The sequence below is a fragment of the Abrus precatorius genome, unplaced genomic scaffold (assembly GCF_003935025.1).
Source record: "Abrus precatorius isolate BTA unplaced genomic scaffold, Abrus_2018 Scaffold11, whole genome shotgun sequence".
Classification (NCBI taxonomy): Eukaryota; Viridiplantae; Streptophyta; class Magnoliopsida; order Fabales; family Fabaceae; genus Abrus; species Abrus precatorius.
The window spans coordinates 25,040,374-25,058,115 of record NW_020874303.1 but is presented as its reverse complement, the minus strand read 5'-3'; the positions used below and the strand labels follow the sequence as shown (position 1 = coordinate 25,058,115).

The following is a 17,742-nucleotide window of genomic DNA, read 5'->3' as shown; positions in this document are numbered from 1 at the left end:
AATTTCAACGGTACGTAAAGCCCTACTGCAATCCTCTAACTGTTTTAGATTACGCAAGTTTTCGTTTTTTGCGCATGTATTGTTGATAATGCTACAAAATAACAACAATTAAATTTTATTTTATTAATTAATTAGAATATACGATAAATGGATTTTTTAAATTAATTATTATAAAATTTTAATATTTTTTAATGATATGATAATCTATAAATGATAGTATAAAAGTTTTTGCAATGTAAATAACTTCCAATCAAATTGTAAATTTATTCGCTCTCCAACTTTTTAATTCTTATTTCTATTTTTAATTTCTAATTTCTTATAAACTTAATCGATCCTGCAGTGTGCATGCTGCCATAATAGGCTAATTTGAGAGACTTTCGAATTGTGTCGTTAGGAGCTCCACGTCATCTAGTACTTTCTTTTTAGTTAGTGAGTTAGACCACATCAGTGCTTTGTTTAATCATTTCAAACTTAATCACCGCAAAATCAAAGAAGTATAGGTTAGTTTTACAGGAATTAACATGAAATTTTATCATTGAAATTATCGTAATTTCTAAATAAATATTATATAGTGATGATAAATCAATCGCTTCTTTTAAGTATTTAATATGGGGTATATAAGAAAATTTAAAATATTAATCGGAGAAGATTGACATTAAAAAAATAATAGCGACAATAAATATTTCTTTAAATTTGATGTACAGTTTGTCTAATTTAAAGTTAAATAAAATTAATTTCAATATAGTAAATATAATTAAAGCATGTGTCTAAATTAATATTAATCATACATTTTATATTAAAACGTGATTTACAGTAAGAAAAATAAAATTGAAAAATAGGCAAGTAATATGAGGGTAAATTAGTTTTTTCTATTACTATTTAGTTATGAGTTGATAAATCTTTAAAAGCATTATGCTCTTAAAAAATATAATTGAAAATTTTAAATAATTATAGGATGATAATCCAAAAATAAGTTGCAATGATATTATTCCCAAATAAATTCAACAATTTAAAATACTTCTTAATATCGTAATTCCCTTACATATATGTACTTTTTAAGATTACAAATATTGATTAACAGATAAAATGTAATTATGAACGACGAATTAAATAAAAAATTGAGATTGTATGTTCTTATAGTTTCATAAAGCACATGAGAGGAATTATCCATCAAGATTTTGATTACAAATTAATTCGCGAAGAAATGGAGTTTCCGGTGTTTAATTCGTCCAGATGTACGCAAATGCTGCATACGTATTTTCGCACATTTAGACACTAACAAGTAATACCCATGTAGGAATCATAACACGTAACATTAGGTAGAATGAAAATTGTTTTTTACACGCCACGTTTTTATCTCATTCTTTTACATTAATTAGTTGAGAACATAACGTTGTTTATAATCAATGCATGTCTTCCTTGAATATAGGAAAGGTTCATTTACAAAAGTGAAAAAGATAGAAAGGGGGCTGACTTTTTCATTGTAAAATTGTGATGGGATCATAATGAGAAAATGATCATTGATTGAACTTGAGTTTGTTTGACCTTAGATTTAGATGTATTCTGGAGAATGGAGGGACGGTAAGGTTGTTCAGTTCCCTTATCAGCATTTGGAGAAAATATGTTCTACTCTTTCATCATATTACTTTACTTGCCTGTTTACTTTCATTCTGGGGCTCTCGTGCCAATTTTGGATAAGATTAATTAAAATAAATTTAGTTTAGGGTAATTAGTTGTTGGTATTCTTTTAATTTAATTTAAATCATATAGTAATTTTTAATTTATTAAAATTAAAAGGTAAATATACTTTTCTTAATGTATGCTTAAAAGAATTCATTTACTAACGTGTTGATCTAAGAACAAAAGGTTCAGATCTCTTAATCATGTATCTCAAGAAATTAATCTCTCAATTATTGAATAAAAAGATATTATGAAAAAAAACTCATTTTATAGGATTTTTTTTCTTAAATTTTCTTGGTCAAATTATGTGTTATATGGGACGTTTTGGCTACCATTAACAAGGTTCAAACTTAAACACCTTATGATAAGTTGGCTGTGCATTGAAAAGGCTTCTTTTTTTTTTTTTATTGACAAGTACATCATTCATTAAACACGTGTAAAAGTTAATTTAGATAAAATTTGCAATAAAAACATATGAGAGAATAAAATAAAAAAAAACAAAATTTATTTATATATTTTAATTATTAGAGAAGTTTTTATTTTTTATAAATATTTATAAATTTAATAAAACTTGGCATTATTGGATTAGAAAATTTTTAATAGCAAAATTTTACAAATTATATTATTTTTTAAATTTATTTAAGCTACATAAAACTTACATTCATTTTAAGGCCATTATATTATTTTTGAAAAATGTAATATTTTTACGAAAATATTATACAAAAATTAATATACATCAAAATTGATTATTTTTGTGTTTGGTTGTTCCGTTAAGCCTAACAAATTAAGTGTTTATTGTTTAGTATTGCCTTCAAAATTTAAAACTCTTACAAACAGATTAGTGTTGATGATGAGGCAACCACTACACTTTCAATCGGTCAACCCCAAATTCTTGGACACATGTCCACTTATGAGCGGCCAATTTTTCTTGGCAGGGAACTTTTTAATGATCGTATATGACAGGTGTCCATTTGTGTTCCACGAGTGAGGTCAATGATAGCATACGCTCTTGACATTTGTGGTTTGCAACATGTTGCTTCATCCATTTTAGCATTCGTGGCCTCATATTCAAATGCCATTGAAAATCAGGTTGCAAAATTCATCGACTTTCCATCTAACAACTTGAGATTTATAAGTCAAATGCCATTTTAGTTCATTCTTTCATCTTAGTTTTTCACTTTTTCTACCTAGAAAATATTAATATATATCACTTGGGGATCTCACACGATTGTTGTTCCTATTTTGCAAGTTACAACCTGCGGAAAGAGGAAAACTTCATAATGATGTCACTTTAATGTTGCTTGCTATTTGTGAAATACTTGTACTTTCACTGTAGACATGGTGGCCCATTTGTCTCGTGCAGAGAAAATAAGCCATTTGCTCATTTGATTTATCTGTTTTATGATTTTGAAGAATGGCCAATATAAGATCATACAAAATTTAAGCTCTTATATATATATATATATATATAATTTTTTAAAAGAATATAAAAAATTGCTAATTTAGTAAGGAATCGAACCCGGTTAAGTTAAAACTCCATGTCAATAATTGTTTTTTAACCAAACTTTTTTGGTATAAAGTTGATACAAAAAGTTGTTATCTCTGCTTGTTTGATGTCTAGAAGACATATTCATATTTTATTTTGAGGTCAGTTGCATTCAACAAATATAAGAAACGATGGATGCTTGAGTTGCATTCTCTAAACAATAAAATATGAATGATTTGTGTTTTAAAAGCTAAGTATATATGCATGGCTTCCCTTTGCGTTTCATAAATGTCCATCGATCGGATCTAGATCTATACACTGCATGATCCGAATCTTAGTGTTGTGGGAGGGCTGGATAACAATCATGCGTCACCATATCTTTTTATATATACGTTTTTAATTTACGGCTTTAATTTATTTTAATGAACATGCATGTCACACTGCAAGGCAGAGAAAAGTATTTTAATTAACATATCAGAGGCATAGCCACATAGATGATCACATGACAACTGCTTTTGGTCATTATTTTGCTCTAAATGAATGCTTGGTGACGACTGCCTTACCTTGAACAGTAATCTGACATCTCTTAATTAGTTGAATAACATATATGTATGGTTTTCAAAATTAAACTCCAACAAACTTTGAATCTATATATATATATATATTTGGTATCGTGTTGGTAAGGTGTGCGGTGCATGGCAGAGCTACACGTAGAAGAAGATCACACTGGTCTATAGAGCTTCAAGATTACATTCTTTGTTTTTGGTGGAAGCTCCAAGATTACACGATGACGCGCATATGTCTATCATTTGGGAATTATTTGGAACCTAATTGACGAAAAATTTAAGTGTTGGCGCTTCAAGATAGACACACGTATTATCGTTGCCTAAGAGCCTAACATAAACAATATTTATAGTTAAAGAACCGGAATATTATTTGTGTTTTCATGACATTACATTGATTTTTTTTAAAGTAAAATATCATATTCAAGTATTGTGTATGAAAAGAATATTAATAAATTTAATCCCACTATATTATTTGAATTTTTCTTATTCAAATAAAAGAGTATTTCTAAAAAAGATGCCTCTGCATGATTTTACACATAAAAAATAACATTAAAATATTTGTTTTACATAATTATTTAGGAGACGAGTTCCCCTAATATTTTATCATCATTAATTTGTTCATTAAGAAATTTTCATACTTGTGTTTTAAACGGCCTTGCTTAATAAATTAGCTTGGGCCAATCTTGGGTTAGTACAAAAGTAAGCCAGTGGGCCAGCCTGGCAGTGGCGAGCAGCAACATGTGAGTGTGTGTTACGGCTTTTTAGAATTGCACGCTACTGTATTCCATATTGGGCCAGACAGATTAGGCCCACACCTTTGTTAAGAGGAATTTAATGGGCCGATGTTCCCTATACATACATGTCACATATAAGTATCGGAATGCGTTACAATAAGAAGACACATATATATACTATTGGAATGGTTAACAACTCAATGGTTAAATAGATCTGGTTCCTATAGTTTTATCTAATTTTAGTCAAGATAAATATTTGATTTTTAATAAAGAAAGCCTTTAAAATTTATATGTGTGAAAAATTAGATGAGAAAATTATGATAAAGTTCAAGTATACTATCAATTTTTGACAGTTTGATTCATTTTAAAATAGACTGTAAATGATAATATACCACATTACTAATAGAATAAATGACAATACACTAAGGACTAAATAATAAATATTTTAATTTAAAATATTAAATTGGTAAAAACCTATAAAAAAAAATAAACCATTATTTAAACCAAAAAGCTCATCAAATTCTCGATTGGACATGTTATTGCGTCATGAAAAAACTTTTAAGATAAATGAAACCAACAGTTATACACTTAGGTTTAATTTGAAAAAATTTTTAAAGAAGCACTTGTAAGAAAATGAAATAAAGAAAAAATAAATAATTTTTTATAATTTAAATTCACTTATGCATCTTAAATTTAAAGACAAAAATAAAAGATCTTTTCACAAAATAAAATATTATAGTTCAATTTTAACTTATTAAAAAAATAATTTAGTTTGCTTTCTTGCTTTTATCTCCTATAAATACTTATTTAAAAATCATTACAAACTGAACCTCTAAAGTTTTGAATCTAGGGTCACGATCTTCTCAAGCTTGGGAAAGTTAAGTAGGATTTAGTCGCCAAGGCATTTTACAGTGTGCAGGTTCGTGGTTTTCACAAAATATTAAAAAGCTTTTTAATTCATTAGATGTACGCAACTCATTTAAAATAAGTGGCAACTTAAGGATTATATTGAACGTTTAAACACAAATGAGCAATCCCGCGGAAGGGGTATGATATAATAAATTATGTTTATGGAATCTAATTGACCAACCAAACAATATTATTCACTTCAGAAAAACTTAAAAATCATCCATTGGAAATGAAAACAAGATAGATTATCAAATTTTACCACACATGGATCTGAATATCCATATTACAGTTGGGCAAATTAAAATCAACGACCAAGACTTAATAACACAAAATTAATTTCTGGATAGACCCAGGCTTTGATTTTTATTGAAATCCCACAAACAGATTTAGGATTTTGAAGCTTGAAGTCCTTGTTGAATTACAGAAATTAAATATCCAAATTCCATGTCCCTAAATACCAATCCAACCTCAAGTCCTCCTTCCTCATCTCCACTTTCAGCAAGAGACATACCCTTGAAGGAATGTAACATCTCAACTTTGATAGGTCTTCCAAATCCAAAATCAGTCTCATAAACAGTGAACTTAGGTGACCCTGTAACTAACAACGTACTTCCCAACACAAACATCTTTGTAAACGATCCCTTCCAATTTTCTGCATCTCTAAATGGTTTATTTTTCATATCAGTCACTGCTCTTTCAATGACCTTAACTGCGTTCACAAAACCACATTCTCCCTTAAGCTCTTTTCTCTTTAGCATTGCATTACATAGAGTTAAGCAGTTTCCAAAGTATGTTTCTGGCACAGGGTACTCAAGGCGACCTCTACAATCAGCTGCGAAACGAAAGTACTCCTCTTTTAACTCTTCTTCATCGTCATTTCTACATCTTGTTTTAACCAAGCTAGCCCACACAAAAGCACAAGCCACCACAAATTTTGACAGATACTGTGGCGTGTTAAATGCATCGTTTTTCTCCCACTGATTCAACACCCACTTTTTCAGCCCTTCTATTTCTTCTTTTCTAAACACAATAGTCGCTTTGACATAATCTTGATAACCACTAGAAAGTTCAGAAGTTGGACCGACGAGTTTGTCCTTCCATGTTGACCTCTCTTCAAAATACTCTCTTAAGAATATAGCCTCGAGTTCTCTAGGGTCCTTTAACACTTCTCTATCAAAACATGGGGGTGACTTCAAGTCAACGACACCGCTTCGACAAATGGAAGACCAAGACTTCATGAAATGACTGCAAGAACTATCATCCATGACGTGGCAGTATGTGATGGCTATGCAAAGGCCATGGTTGGGGAAAACCGTGGCTTGCAAAGCCACTAGTGGGAAAATGAACGTGTCATCTTGAGTGTTTGTGCATGTTAACTTGGGAACCAAGTGATCCAAATCTTTGAGATTTTTGGGGTGGTTGGAGGAGAGATGGTTGAAATCTGCTTCGGATTCGATGATGGTGAAGGTGATAGAGTCATCATCGGTGCAACGAATGAAGGGTTTGTGGGGTGGTGGTGGACAGAGGAGATTTCCGGCCAGAGGGAAGAAGTGTTGAAGTGTTTGTGAGAGAGAGGTTTTGAGAGTGGGGAGTGTAGTTTTGCAAAAATGGTGCGTGGAGTAGGGAAAGTGATAAAAGAATTGGCGTCTCACGTAAATAGGACCTACCAAATGCAAATCAAGGAATGAAAGGGGAAAAGAGGTGGTGGTTTTATCTCTAGAATCAATGGGTTTTGCTGGACCAACCTCAAAACTTTCAACTAGTTTGTGTGCTCCAAACACTGCCATCAATGTATTCGATGACATATCAGAAAAATCACAGAACAGTTTTTCAATAAGCTTATGTGCTTCAAGCTCATTCAAGAGACGTAACGAATATAAATTATGTCCTCTCAGCTTTGTGGTTGAAAGATTCAAAGTTGAAAAACGTATATTCAGCAACAAGTACGAAGAGCAGTCAAACGTATATATTACCTAGCGTCTAAATAATAAATTTATTTAATAATAAATTATTATATTTATTATATTTAAATAAGTTAAAGAATAATCAAATTTTTCAATAGAAACAACACGCGATCAAAATTAAATAAGTCAAAATTTAAAAATAAAATAATAATATTATAGTAATATATTTTTTATATTTTTAATTTTATTATTATTAATATTCAATTATTTAATTATTATATTAATATATATTATAATTATTTTATTTATAATAAATAAAAATTAATTAAATAAAAATTATATTTTATTTAAAATTTAAAATATTAAAATAATAAAAATAAAAAATAAAAAATTCAATATTAATATATATATATATATATATAATAAAATCATATAGCAAATAATATAAATAATATAATTTTAAATAAATTATATATAATAATATTTTTTTTAACTTGACATATTTTTCTATTAATATAAACTTTTTAAGTACTATACTCGTAAAAAAATTTTAAAGTACCACAACATACATCTAAATTCTAATGGCTATAAACATCAAATAAAAATATTAATATAGAATTATAATGCTTATATTAATAATATAAAGTTTATTAGACAAATATTATATTAAAGGAGACTCATTCAACATCATGATATATTTTACTGAATGATAAATAGTGAATGATAAAAGAAATAAAAAGCATTGCTAAATTCTTGTTTTCTAAGTTTTCAATTTGGTATTCGACGCTTAAAAAATAGACTTAAACCTCAGTTTCACAGATCAAGACTGCAGAGTTGAAGTCATGGGACAACAAGTAGTAGGATATAAAGGAGGCAATAAAGTATTTAATTCGCATTATTAACAATCTTTCATAAGAAGGGATTTGAATACCTCCACTTTATCTTTAAAAAAAAAACTTTTAAAATAATATATAATACACACGCACAGAAATTTCCAAATACTACGAGAACATGTCAAAACGTGGATATTCAACCGTTAATTCCTCCCTAATTTGAATGTTTATGATTGTCGTTTATGTGAAGTTACCTCTCCTTAACATTATCTTTTTCCAAAAGTGGCTAATGTAAGCATGAAAAGTATGTTTAATGTAGCTTTTAGAACGCAAAGTAAATATTAGATACAGGCTCGTGAACTTCTTTATTCGGTTTCCTAGAACGAAAGGCAACTTTATTTCTAAGCAAGTTGTTTTCACAGGACCGATTTGCTCTCAAACAGAACTCAAAACACATTGGTGTTTATTATTATCTAAATATGCACAGATTCTGACATGTAATTAATAAAATGATGTTAGAGGCTTTGGACATGTCCTTAACTAGGTAATTATATTTGTAAGTATATTTTAACCTTAAAATCTCATTTAATTTTGATGAAATTTCGAGACTCAATTTCCATAAATTTTTATTTGAAGAAGAGAATGATGTTAAAGATTTTTCTAAATACTAGTTCTACGCAAGGGGCGGGAAGAAACTAGGAAATTCATGGAAAATGAATGACTAAGTCCAAGTCATCATGTTTGTCAGCTAATGCTGGGGTCTCGTTTATGTTGCTGTGCAGTCTGCAGCACTAGCTAAGGCAAGTTCGTAGGAAACTTGTCATTGTATTGAACACAAATGTAATCTCCATATTTTGCGATACCATCTCCTCTTAAAAATTTTATTCCCAAAGAAAAAAGAAAAAACACACACACACACACAATTATTACAGGATTTGGATTTTCTGGTCTTGATAAAATAACGGGAGAGATAGAAGATAGATAAGACATCTAATATAATCAATAAATCTTATAATTATAAGAGATCATTCAATATTTGCCTCCATCAAAGAGAACGGTCTTATTATAATAAGGAAAAAAATCTGTTTTATACAAAATCTTTGACAACATAATATAAATACTTTTTTCTTTCTCTCTTATCACATACATGCTCGTGCGAAAATTTCAGTAGTTAATTTTAAATACATTAAAGTTCGTAACAAATTATTCTTATTTAATAACATTTTTTATAATAAATAATTACATTCTGATTATATAAATAATGTCAACATTTATCTGGATTTTTATAATAATAATAATAATAACGACAACAATTCTTTTTTTTCTTTTAACTTTATGTTAAAAGTAAAAAATAAAAATATACTCAATTATTTTTTTCTAAATAATAAAAATATCTAACTCAAAAGAAAAATTTAAAAATGATAGTGATCTACTCTTATCTTTAATCTTATAGGAAAATAAATAAATACAAATTCTCTTATAAATTAAAAACAATTTATGCTTCTTTATTTTTAAGAAAATTTTTTATTTAACTTCTTTAAAATTTGAGAAAATAATTTTTTTATCAAAAAAATTTATTATTTTTTATACTATTTTTTCCCCTAAAAAACTTCTCTAGAACTTGACTTAAATTAGACCTTAATTTTTTAAGAAAAAAGAAATAATAAAATAGAATAAAGTGAAATTTTGAGCTGTTAATTCAAGATCACTCAAAATCTTAGTTGGTAAGCTTATATTTTTCTTTATCATGCTGCGAGAATAAAATGGATGCATTATTATCTTTGGTAGAATAAAAAATGAATCTTCCCTGTATAAGATAAAAAGAGACGTGCAATATAAAAAAAAATCAATAAATATCTTTTCTTAATTTTAATCTAATTAAAAATTGATTATATCCCCATTTTCTTGAGATCAACATTATATGGTTGGAAGAAATTCATAAAGGCGGAGGGCTGTCTAAGCTCTCTGATAAAAGTGGTTGATCAAGGTGACTCGTGATGCTCCAGTGATTTTTAATAGATGTATTATTATTATTATTATTATTATTATTATATCGAATGTTTATTTCATATATGTAAGTATTATTAATTAAGGTGAAGTTATCGATTTAGCACTTGATTTTATAATAAAGCCGATCATTGTTATGCATTCGAGATGATCCTTTGCAGAGGTAGACAAGCGGCTTTAACAGGCGTGAAATTTATGATTGCAGCAAGTCTAAGCAGAGTGACAACAGTGAAATAATTTAAAGGGAATTGGATATTCACTCTGAATTAGGCTCGATGCAATGTAAAAGAACAAAAAAAAAATAACACAAGAAGGAACAAAAATGAATTAACCAATTCAAGATAATCAAGTCGCTACCTATAAGGAGGAATAACCAATTTAGAAGGGACCTAAAAAGACAAACTCAAAAAATGGTGTCACCGAGTTAATTTTCTTTTTAATTTCATATATTGTTCCTTAAATTTTTATCTCTGAGTGTGTGGTACTACTGATTAATACTCTAGGGTATGTTTATTTATCGGTCTCTTTTATTTTAATATTTTGTTGTCTGTTTTAGATTTTGAATTTTTTTATGTTTATATCTATATATTATTTTTTGGTTTAATTTTAATTAAAATTTTAGTATATAAATTTACTTTAAAATAAAAAAATTAAACATAACATCTTATTAATTTTGTATTTTAGATATTTAAATTGTGATAACTTAGTAATTATAATTTTTTATAATTTTATAACTTAGTTTTTAATAATTTTTATATTTTATTATTAATTTTTTAATTATACTTTTTTAGTTGACAAGACTTAATAATTAATTTTCTATATGAGGTGTTCATCGATGTGAATATATTCAACCACATAATATATAAGTTATTATTTTGGCATTTAATACTAAAAATATTTATAAAATATGAAATAAATTTATAACAAAAAATTATTTTATTAGTATTAATGAAATAGTTATTTAGTTCTTGTAGAAAAAATTAAAGAAACTATTTATTTAATATTTATGTTTGTCGAGAAAATAAATACCAAATATACTATTGTAATTTGTAGGAGTATTTTGTACTTGATTACATTTTTCTAAATAATTATTTATTCATTTTAGATTTTAATGGATGTTCAAATCCTAATGTTGAGAATAAAAGCGTTAGTGTACGGTCTTTATTATGTCAATATTTTTAATTTATCCTTTTAGTAAAAAAATTCTTTGCCCAATTTTTCTTATGCTCACAAAATTATAATAATTAAATATCGGAACTATATTATCCTTCTCAACAGGAATATATAACAGTTGTATTATATCATCTAGTTTTAATTGAAGGCTTTGTTAATCTCAATCTTAGAATTGAGTTTAATCATGTATAAATATAAAAATTTATGAAAAAAATACATATTTAATAGTTCCAAGAGTATAATAAATTATTTTTTTAGTATTTTTTTTAATTTAATTAGTAAGCACTGATCCATATATCCTTATTTCTAGAAAAATCAACAATGAGTTTTTGACACAACCCCCATTATTGCAAGTGCAGCTACTGCACTATATTATTCTTATTCCTTCAAGAGACTGTGAATTGCTTTTTTCCACCCCAACAATTTTTTAATAGACATAGTTTGATTTTTGTCTAAGCCACAAATATGTATACCCTTAGCATTTTGAAGCTTCAAGTCCTTGTTCAATGATAAAATTGAAATATTCAAATTCTCCACTCCTAAATACCAAACCAACCTCAAGCCCTCCTTCCTTGTCTCCACTTTCAGAAAGAGACATACACTTGAAGGGATGTACCATATCCACTTTGGTTGGTCTTCCAAATCCAAAATCAGTCTTGTAAACATTGAACTTGGGCGACCCATTAACTAGCACCGTGCTTTCCAATGCATACATCTTTCTAAACGTTGCCCTCCAATTTTCTGCACCTTCAAAGGGTTTATTTGTAACACTAGATACTGCACTTTCAATGGCCTTGACCGCGTTCACAAAACCACCACCTCCCTTTAGCTCCTTTTTCTTTAGCTCTGCATGACACATCATTAAGCAGTTTCCAAAGTATGTTTCTGGCACAGGGTACTCAAAGCGATCTCTGCAATCTGCCGCAAAACCAAAATGGAATTGCTCCTCTTTCGTCACTTCTTTTTCGTCATTTTGATATCTTGCATTAACCAAGCTAGCCCACACGAAAGCACACGTCACAACAAATTTTGATATATATTTTGGCGCTTTAAATTCGTCATTTTCCGTCCATTGATTCAGTACCCATCTTTTTAAGCCCTCAATATCATCTCTTCCAAAAACAATCGTTGCCTTAACATAATCCTCATCATCACACGCACGTTTAGGATTTTGACCAATAATGAGTTTGTCCTTCCACGTTGACCTCTCTTCAAAATAGTCTCTTAAGAAAATAGCCTCGAGTCCCCTGGGGTCCTTCAACACTTCCCTATCAAAGCACGGTGGCGACTTCTCCACAATTGTGAGGTCAACGCCGCCGCTTCGACAAATGGAAGACCAAGACTTCATGAAATGACTACAACACCTATCATCCATCACGTGGCAATATGTGATTGCCATGCAAAGGCCATGGTTGGGAAAAATCGTGACTTGCAAGGCTACTAAAGGAAATATGAACGTGTCTTCTTCATGGATAGTTGTGCATGTCAACTTGGGAACCAAGTGATCCAACTCTTTGAGATTTTTGGGCTGGTTGGACGAAAGATGGTTGAAATCCGCTTTGGACTCGATGATGGTTAAGGTGACAAAGTCATCATCGGTGCAACGAATGAAGGGTTTGTGGGGTGGTGGCGGACACATAAGATTTCCAGCGAGAGGGAAGAAACGTTGAAGAGCGAGGGAGAGAGAGCGTTTGAGAGTAGGGAGATTAGTTTCGAAGAAATGATGTGTGGAATGGGGAAAGGGATAGAAGAATTGGCGTCTAACATGAATAGGACCTGCCCAAGGTAAGTCAAGGAATGTGAGGGAAAGAGATGTGGTTCTGCGTATAGCTGGACCAACCTGAGATTTTTCAACAAGCTTATGTGCCATTTGTGCTATGATGTTTGAGTCAGTTGAAGGAAACTATCCCAGAGAAGAAAGCATATTCAAGGGACGTATGATGCATGAATATATCCTATCCCCTATTATTTTCGTGGTTGAAGGGTTCAAAGTCGAAACTACGTTCCTGGAACTCACCCATTTGACAAATAATTCTGACGAAAGGTATCTTACATCATATTCCATTTGACTTGTTTGAGAAATGATTAAAATGTTAAAACAATTTAAGAACAGTATGAAATTTTATTAGCAAATAAGATTCCAATTTCCATGTGAATTTACATGTATTGTATCAGGAATTTGAATCTTTTAGTCTCTACAAATTTCGCTAAAAGAATGTTTGGTCAAAGTCAAATATTAAAATAGAAATAACTATAGGTTCTAACTTTTGAATTTTGTCTTAGACATGCAGTTATAAATGTACTTATTTATAATTACACACTTTACACTACTATATGGAGGCTTAACAATCCCTTTCATCACAAATCAAGAAATTGGATAACTTATTAACTACACTGAATAAAAAGATCGTTTTAAAAGTATAATTACCAAGAAAGCCGAGAAATTTCAAAATCAATGAGATCGTATGCGGGACCTGCATATTCATCCTTTAATTTCCGGGAGATTTTAATATCCTCCCTTTATTTGGAAAAAATAAATACAATATTTTTCAATAAGTAAAAAGAAATTAACTTTGAACCGTTGATATTTATAAATATAAAATGAATGGATAAGATTAATTGGTAAAAAGTTTAAAAATCAAAAAGAACCGGTGACTACATTGTGTAATAAAATGTTAATGAAGGCTAAATAAGTAAATCGTTACTCTTCTTTTATCTCTTTCCTCTTCATTTCTATGACAACTCCTCCATTTTCATCTCTCTTGTTTCTTCTCAATCTCCTTCATTCCCAGAAATTTTTTTTCATCTAAACTTTGAAATTTGTTGGATAAAATTAACTAAGATGAAATTTCTCCTCTGTGACTTCCTTCATAATTTCCTCTGAATTACATGCATTGGCTTATCAATCTGAATTCCAATGAGACATGGCTGGAAGAACATGAAACGTGGTTGGAAAAAGTCACTTCTACATCAGTTGAATTAGATGACGGAAACAATAATTCTTTACAAAGTATATTTAAAAAATTAAAACGTAAGTTTTACATGGGTTTTCTCAGGTGTAAATAAATACTTCTCCTTTATCTCTTTTCTCTTCATCTCCATGACAACTCCATTTTCATCTCTCTTATTTCTTCTCAATCTTCTTCATTTCCAAATTTTTTTTTTCATCTAAACTTTGAAATTTGTTAGATAAAATTAACTAAGATGAAATTTCTCCTATGTGACTTCCTTCATATTTTTCTTTGAAACTCCTCCATTTTCATCTCTCTTATTTCTTCTCAACCTCCTTCATTTCCAGATTTTTTTTTCAATCTAAACTTTAAAATTTGTTGGATAAAATTAACTAAGATGAGATTTCTCCTCTATGACTTCCTTCATAATTTTCTCTGAATTACATGCACTGACCTATCAATCTAGATTCTAATGAGACATGGCTGGAAGAACATGAAACGTGATTGGAAAAAGTCACTTCTATATCAGTGAGTTGGATGACCGAAGCAATAATTCTTTACAAAATATATTTAAAAAATTAAAACGTAATTTCTACATGGGTTTTCTCATATAACTGATGTAAAAATTAGCGACATAAACCCAACACAACCGATGTAAATACAGTCCATGCAAAAAATGTATAAAGTGGTTGCTTAATAACATCAGACTTGCCACAGACCCGATGCAAATTGAATCCATGCGCAAATATAAAAGGTGTTCACCTAATTATATTGATTTTATAACACAACCGATGCAAATGTAAAGGCTGCACAAACTATTGTTCATCTTTTAACTCTCGAACCCTTGCAGAAATTATCCAATATTCATTGTTTTTTCACTGTCTCTGACCTGCACAACCAATTTCATTGTAGTAATACAGTTACCCCTACTTTTTATATTAAATCTCCACAACCTGATGTTCTTTTTATCATAACTTTATACATACTTAATATTTAAAATTTCATGTTTTTAACATTGTAAGCGCTCCACACCTACCTGTTGTTCTGTAAATATAATTTTTAACATAACGCTGAAGAGAACAAGATGACCAACACCAAGAAGAAGAAGAGGAACAAAATACGAAGAAAAAAATAAAAATACAAAATTACCAATGTATCCTTTTAAAAATCTAACTTAAATAATCGGTATCATGTAATTCATTCTTAACTATTCGATTAAAATCAATGGTCCATAATACATGATAGCTTTTGTAAAAGATTTCTTTTTTTTACTTTTTACAAAAGAAAGGAAGATATTAGAACCCGCCCTTAATTCCTCCATGTTTTGAATGTTTATTATCGTTGATACCAAGTTAAATCTCCTTAACAAGCAATATTTTCTCTTTCCAAAGCTGATGCTAAAGAAAGCGTAAAAAAACGTGTAATGGTAACTTTTAGTGTCTTTTCGAGGTCTTTTGGAAAAGCGAGTTTGGAATGAGAGAAAACAAAAAGAAAATTTTATATTTAAAATAAATATATTTAAAATTAATATTTATTTAAAATAAAATATATAGATTGATATAAATTTAATATATTAATTATGTATTTATTATTTTTTGAAAGCGACTTGTGGTATGATTTTGAAAAACTCAATTGTGTATATAACTTAAATTAATAACTTTTTAATATATATTGTTAATTCTTTTTAAAATGTAATAGGTTAGAATATTTTTTATTTATATTTTATTTTTAAAAAATTTATATATTTATTATTATAAATAACATATAATTATTTTAATTTAAAACTAAAAAATATTTTTTTTCTTTTCTCTTTCAAAATCTCCTCTCAAATGTACTGTAATAAAATTTTATGCTTGTGAACATTTTTTTTGCTTTTAATTGGCAATTTTTTTTTGCTATAATTGGCAAATTTTCCCTACTTGATTTCCGATTAACTGTTATTTTTTTATATGACCGACTTACTATGAAACACAACGTGGAAGCACATTGGTCTTTTTCATTATCTAAAATGATGCACACGCATTTTGAATTTTGACGTGTAAAAAACAAAACGATGGAATGATATATTTTGTAGAATACAAACAAGTTCTTGGCAAGGGGTGGGAAGAAACTAGGAAATTTCTCCAAGGTATATGACTCGGTCCAAGTGATCGTGGTGGGGTCTCATTCTTTCTTTGATCCACTAGCTAAGGCAAGATTTTTCCCTGCATAAAAAAATTAGAGAAATATTATGTATTGTTTAATATGCTTTTTAAATATATTTTTATTATTATTTAATTTTTTTTTAAAATTTACGAGTCTTACTTTTAATTTAATAATTTTTTATAAATTTTATTTAATAACCAAAAATATGTTTAAAGGTAATGTTGTTAATACTTCGCAAAAGATTAAATTTTGTTAGAGTTTTTATAAATACTTTTTGAATAAATTATATAAATCAATAAAAAAATAAAATTTAATTGATTTGTTTAATTTTTAAAAAATATAATAACATAATACATTTACCTTCGTTTAATATCACTAAGTCTAATCTTATTATTAAACTTTATTTTTATTAATTTTAATTTAGACCTCTACCAACTTTATTTATTACAAGAAAATAAAAAAATAATAAATATTTTAGAAAAATATAAGATATCTTGAGATAACAATTATACTTAATTATATTCTTTTGTCTCTATACCTTAATTTGTACGTAGTTTTGGTCCCTTGAGTTTTAATTATTTACCTTTAATTTTTCTACTATTTTAATTGTTTAAATTAAGTTCTTCACTCTAAAATTGTGTTCAATACAAAAGAGACTTTTATTATATTATATTTATTTATTATTTAAACATTTTATTAATAATTTATACAAATTAATAATATATCACACTTTTATTATATCTTTGTTAATTATTAGATAAATTTTTTTAGAGAAATAATTTAAAAAATTAGAATACTAAACGTTAGCCATTAAAATAAGAACTAATTTTCACACACAAATTAAAATATATAAAAGTGTAATTATTAAAAAATTTAAATCTTCTAAAATATTTTTATAAATATTTTTTTAATGTCCAACAAATAAAAAAATACTTATATAAAATATTTTTTTTATTAAAAATTGTAAAGTATCACATAATCTTATGCATTACATTGATGATATTAGATATACTATGATTTTAATAAAATTATTGTTTATTAAATTTATATTATATATATATATATATATATTTAAAACTACATGAAAAAATATTCATTTTATAATTTGTAATAATTAAATTGGTTAAGAACTTTCACAAATACATTCCGTGTATTAGAAGGTGTCACCGTTTTGAATTCATCACTCCTGGTTCCTGATATAACTGCCCAAAAATGATTAATAAGGTCTTAAAATAGGCATCAAGCCAATAAATTAAGATTCATTGCTTAACCAAATTTAAATTTAGAGTAACTAATACTACAGGATCCTTGCACTTCCCACGAAGTTCCTTAGAGGAAAAATCAACAACTTATT

General features: G+C 28.2%; 1 protein-coding gene across 1 annotated transcript; it reads right to left on the bottom strand.

Annotated features, from left to right (window-relative positions):
- Positions 1-5,761: 5,761 nt before the first annotated feature.
- Positions 5,762-13,162, bottom strand: LOC113855905. Its single transcript, XM_027487536.1, has 2 exons — positions 11,773-13,162; positions 5,762-7,155 (listed from the first exon to the last, which is right to left on the bottom strand). The coding sequence occupies exons 1-2, from the start codon at positions 13,160-13,162 to the stop codon at positions 5,762-5,764; spliced, it is 2,784 nt and encodes a 927-aa protein (XP_027343337.1).
- Positions 13,163-17,742: the final 4,580 nt, after the last annotated feature.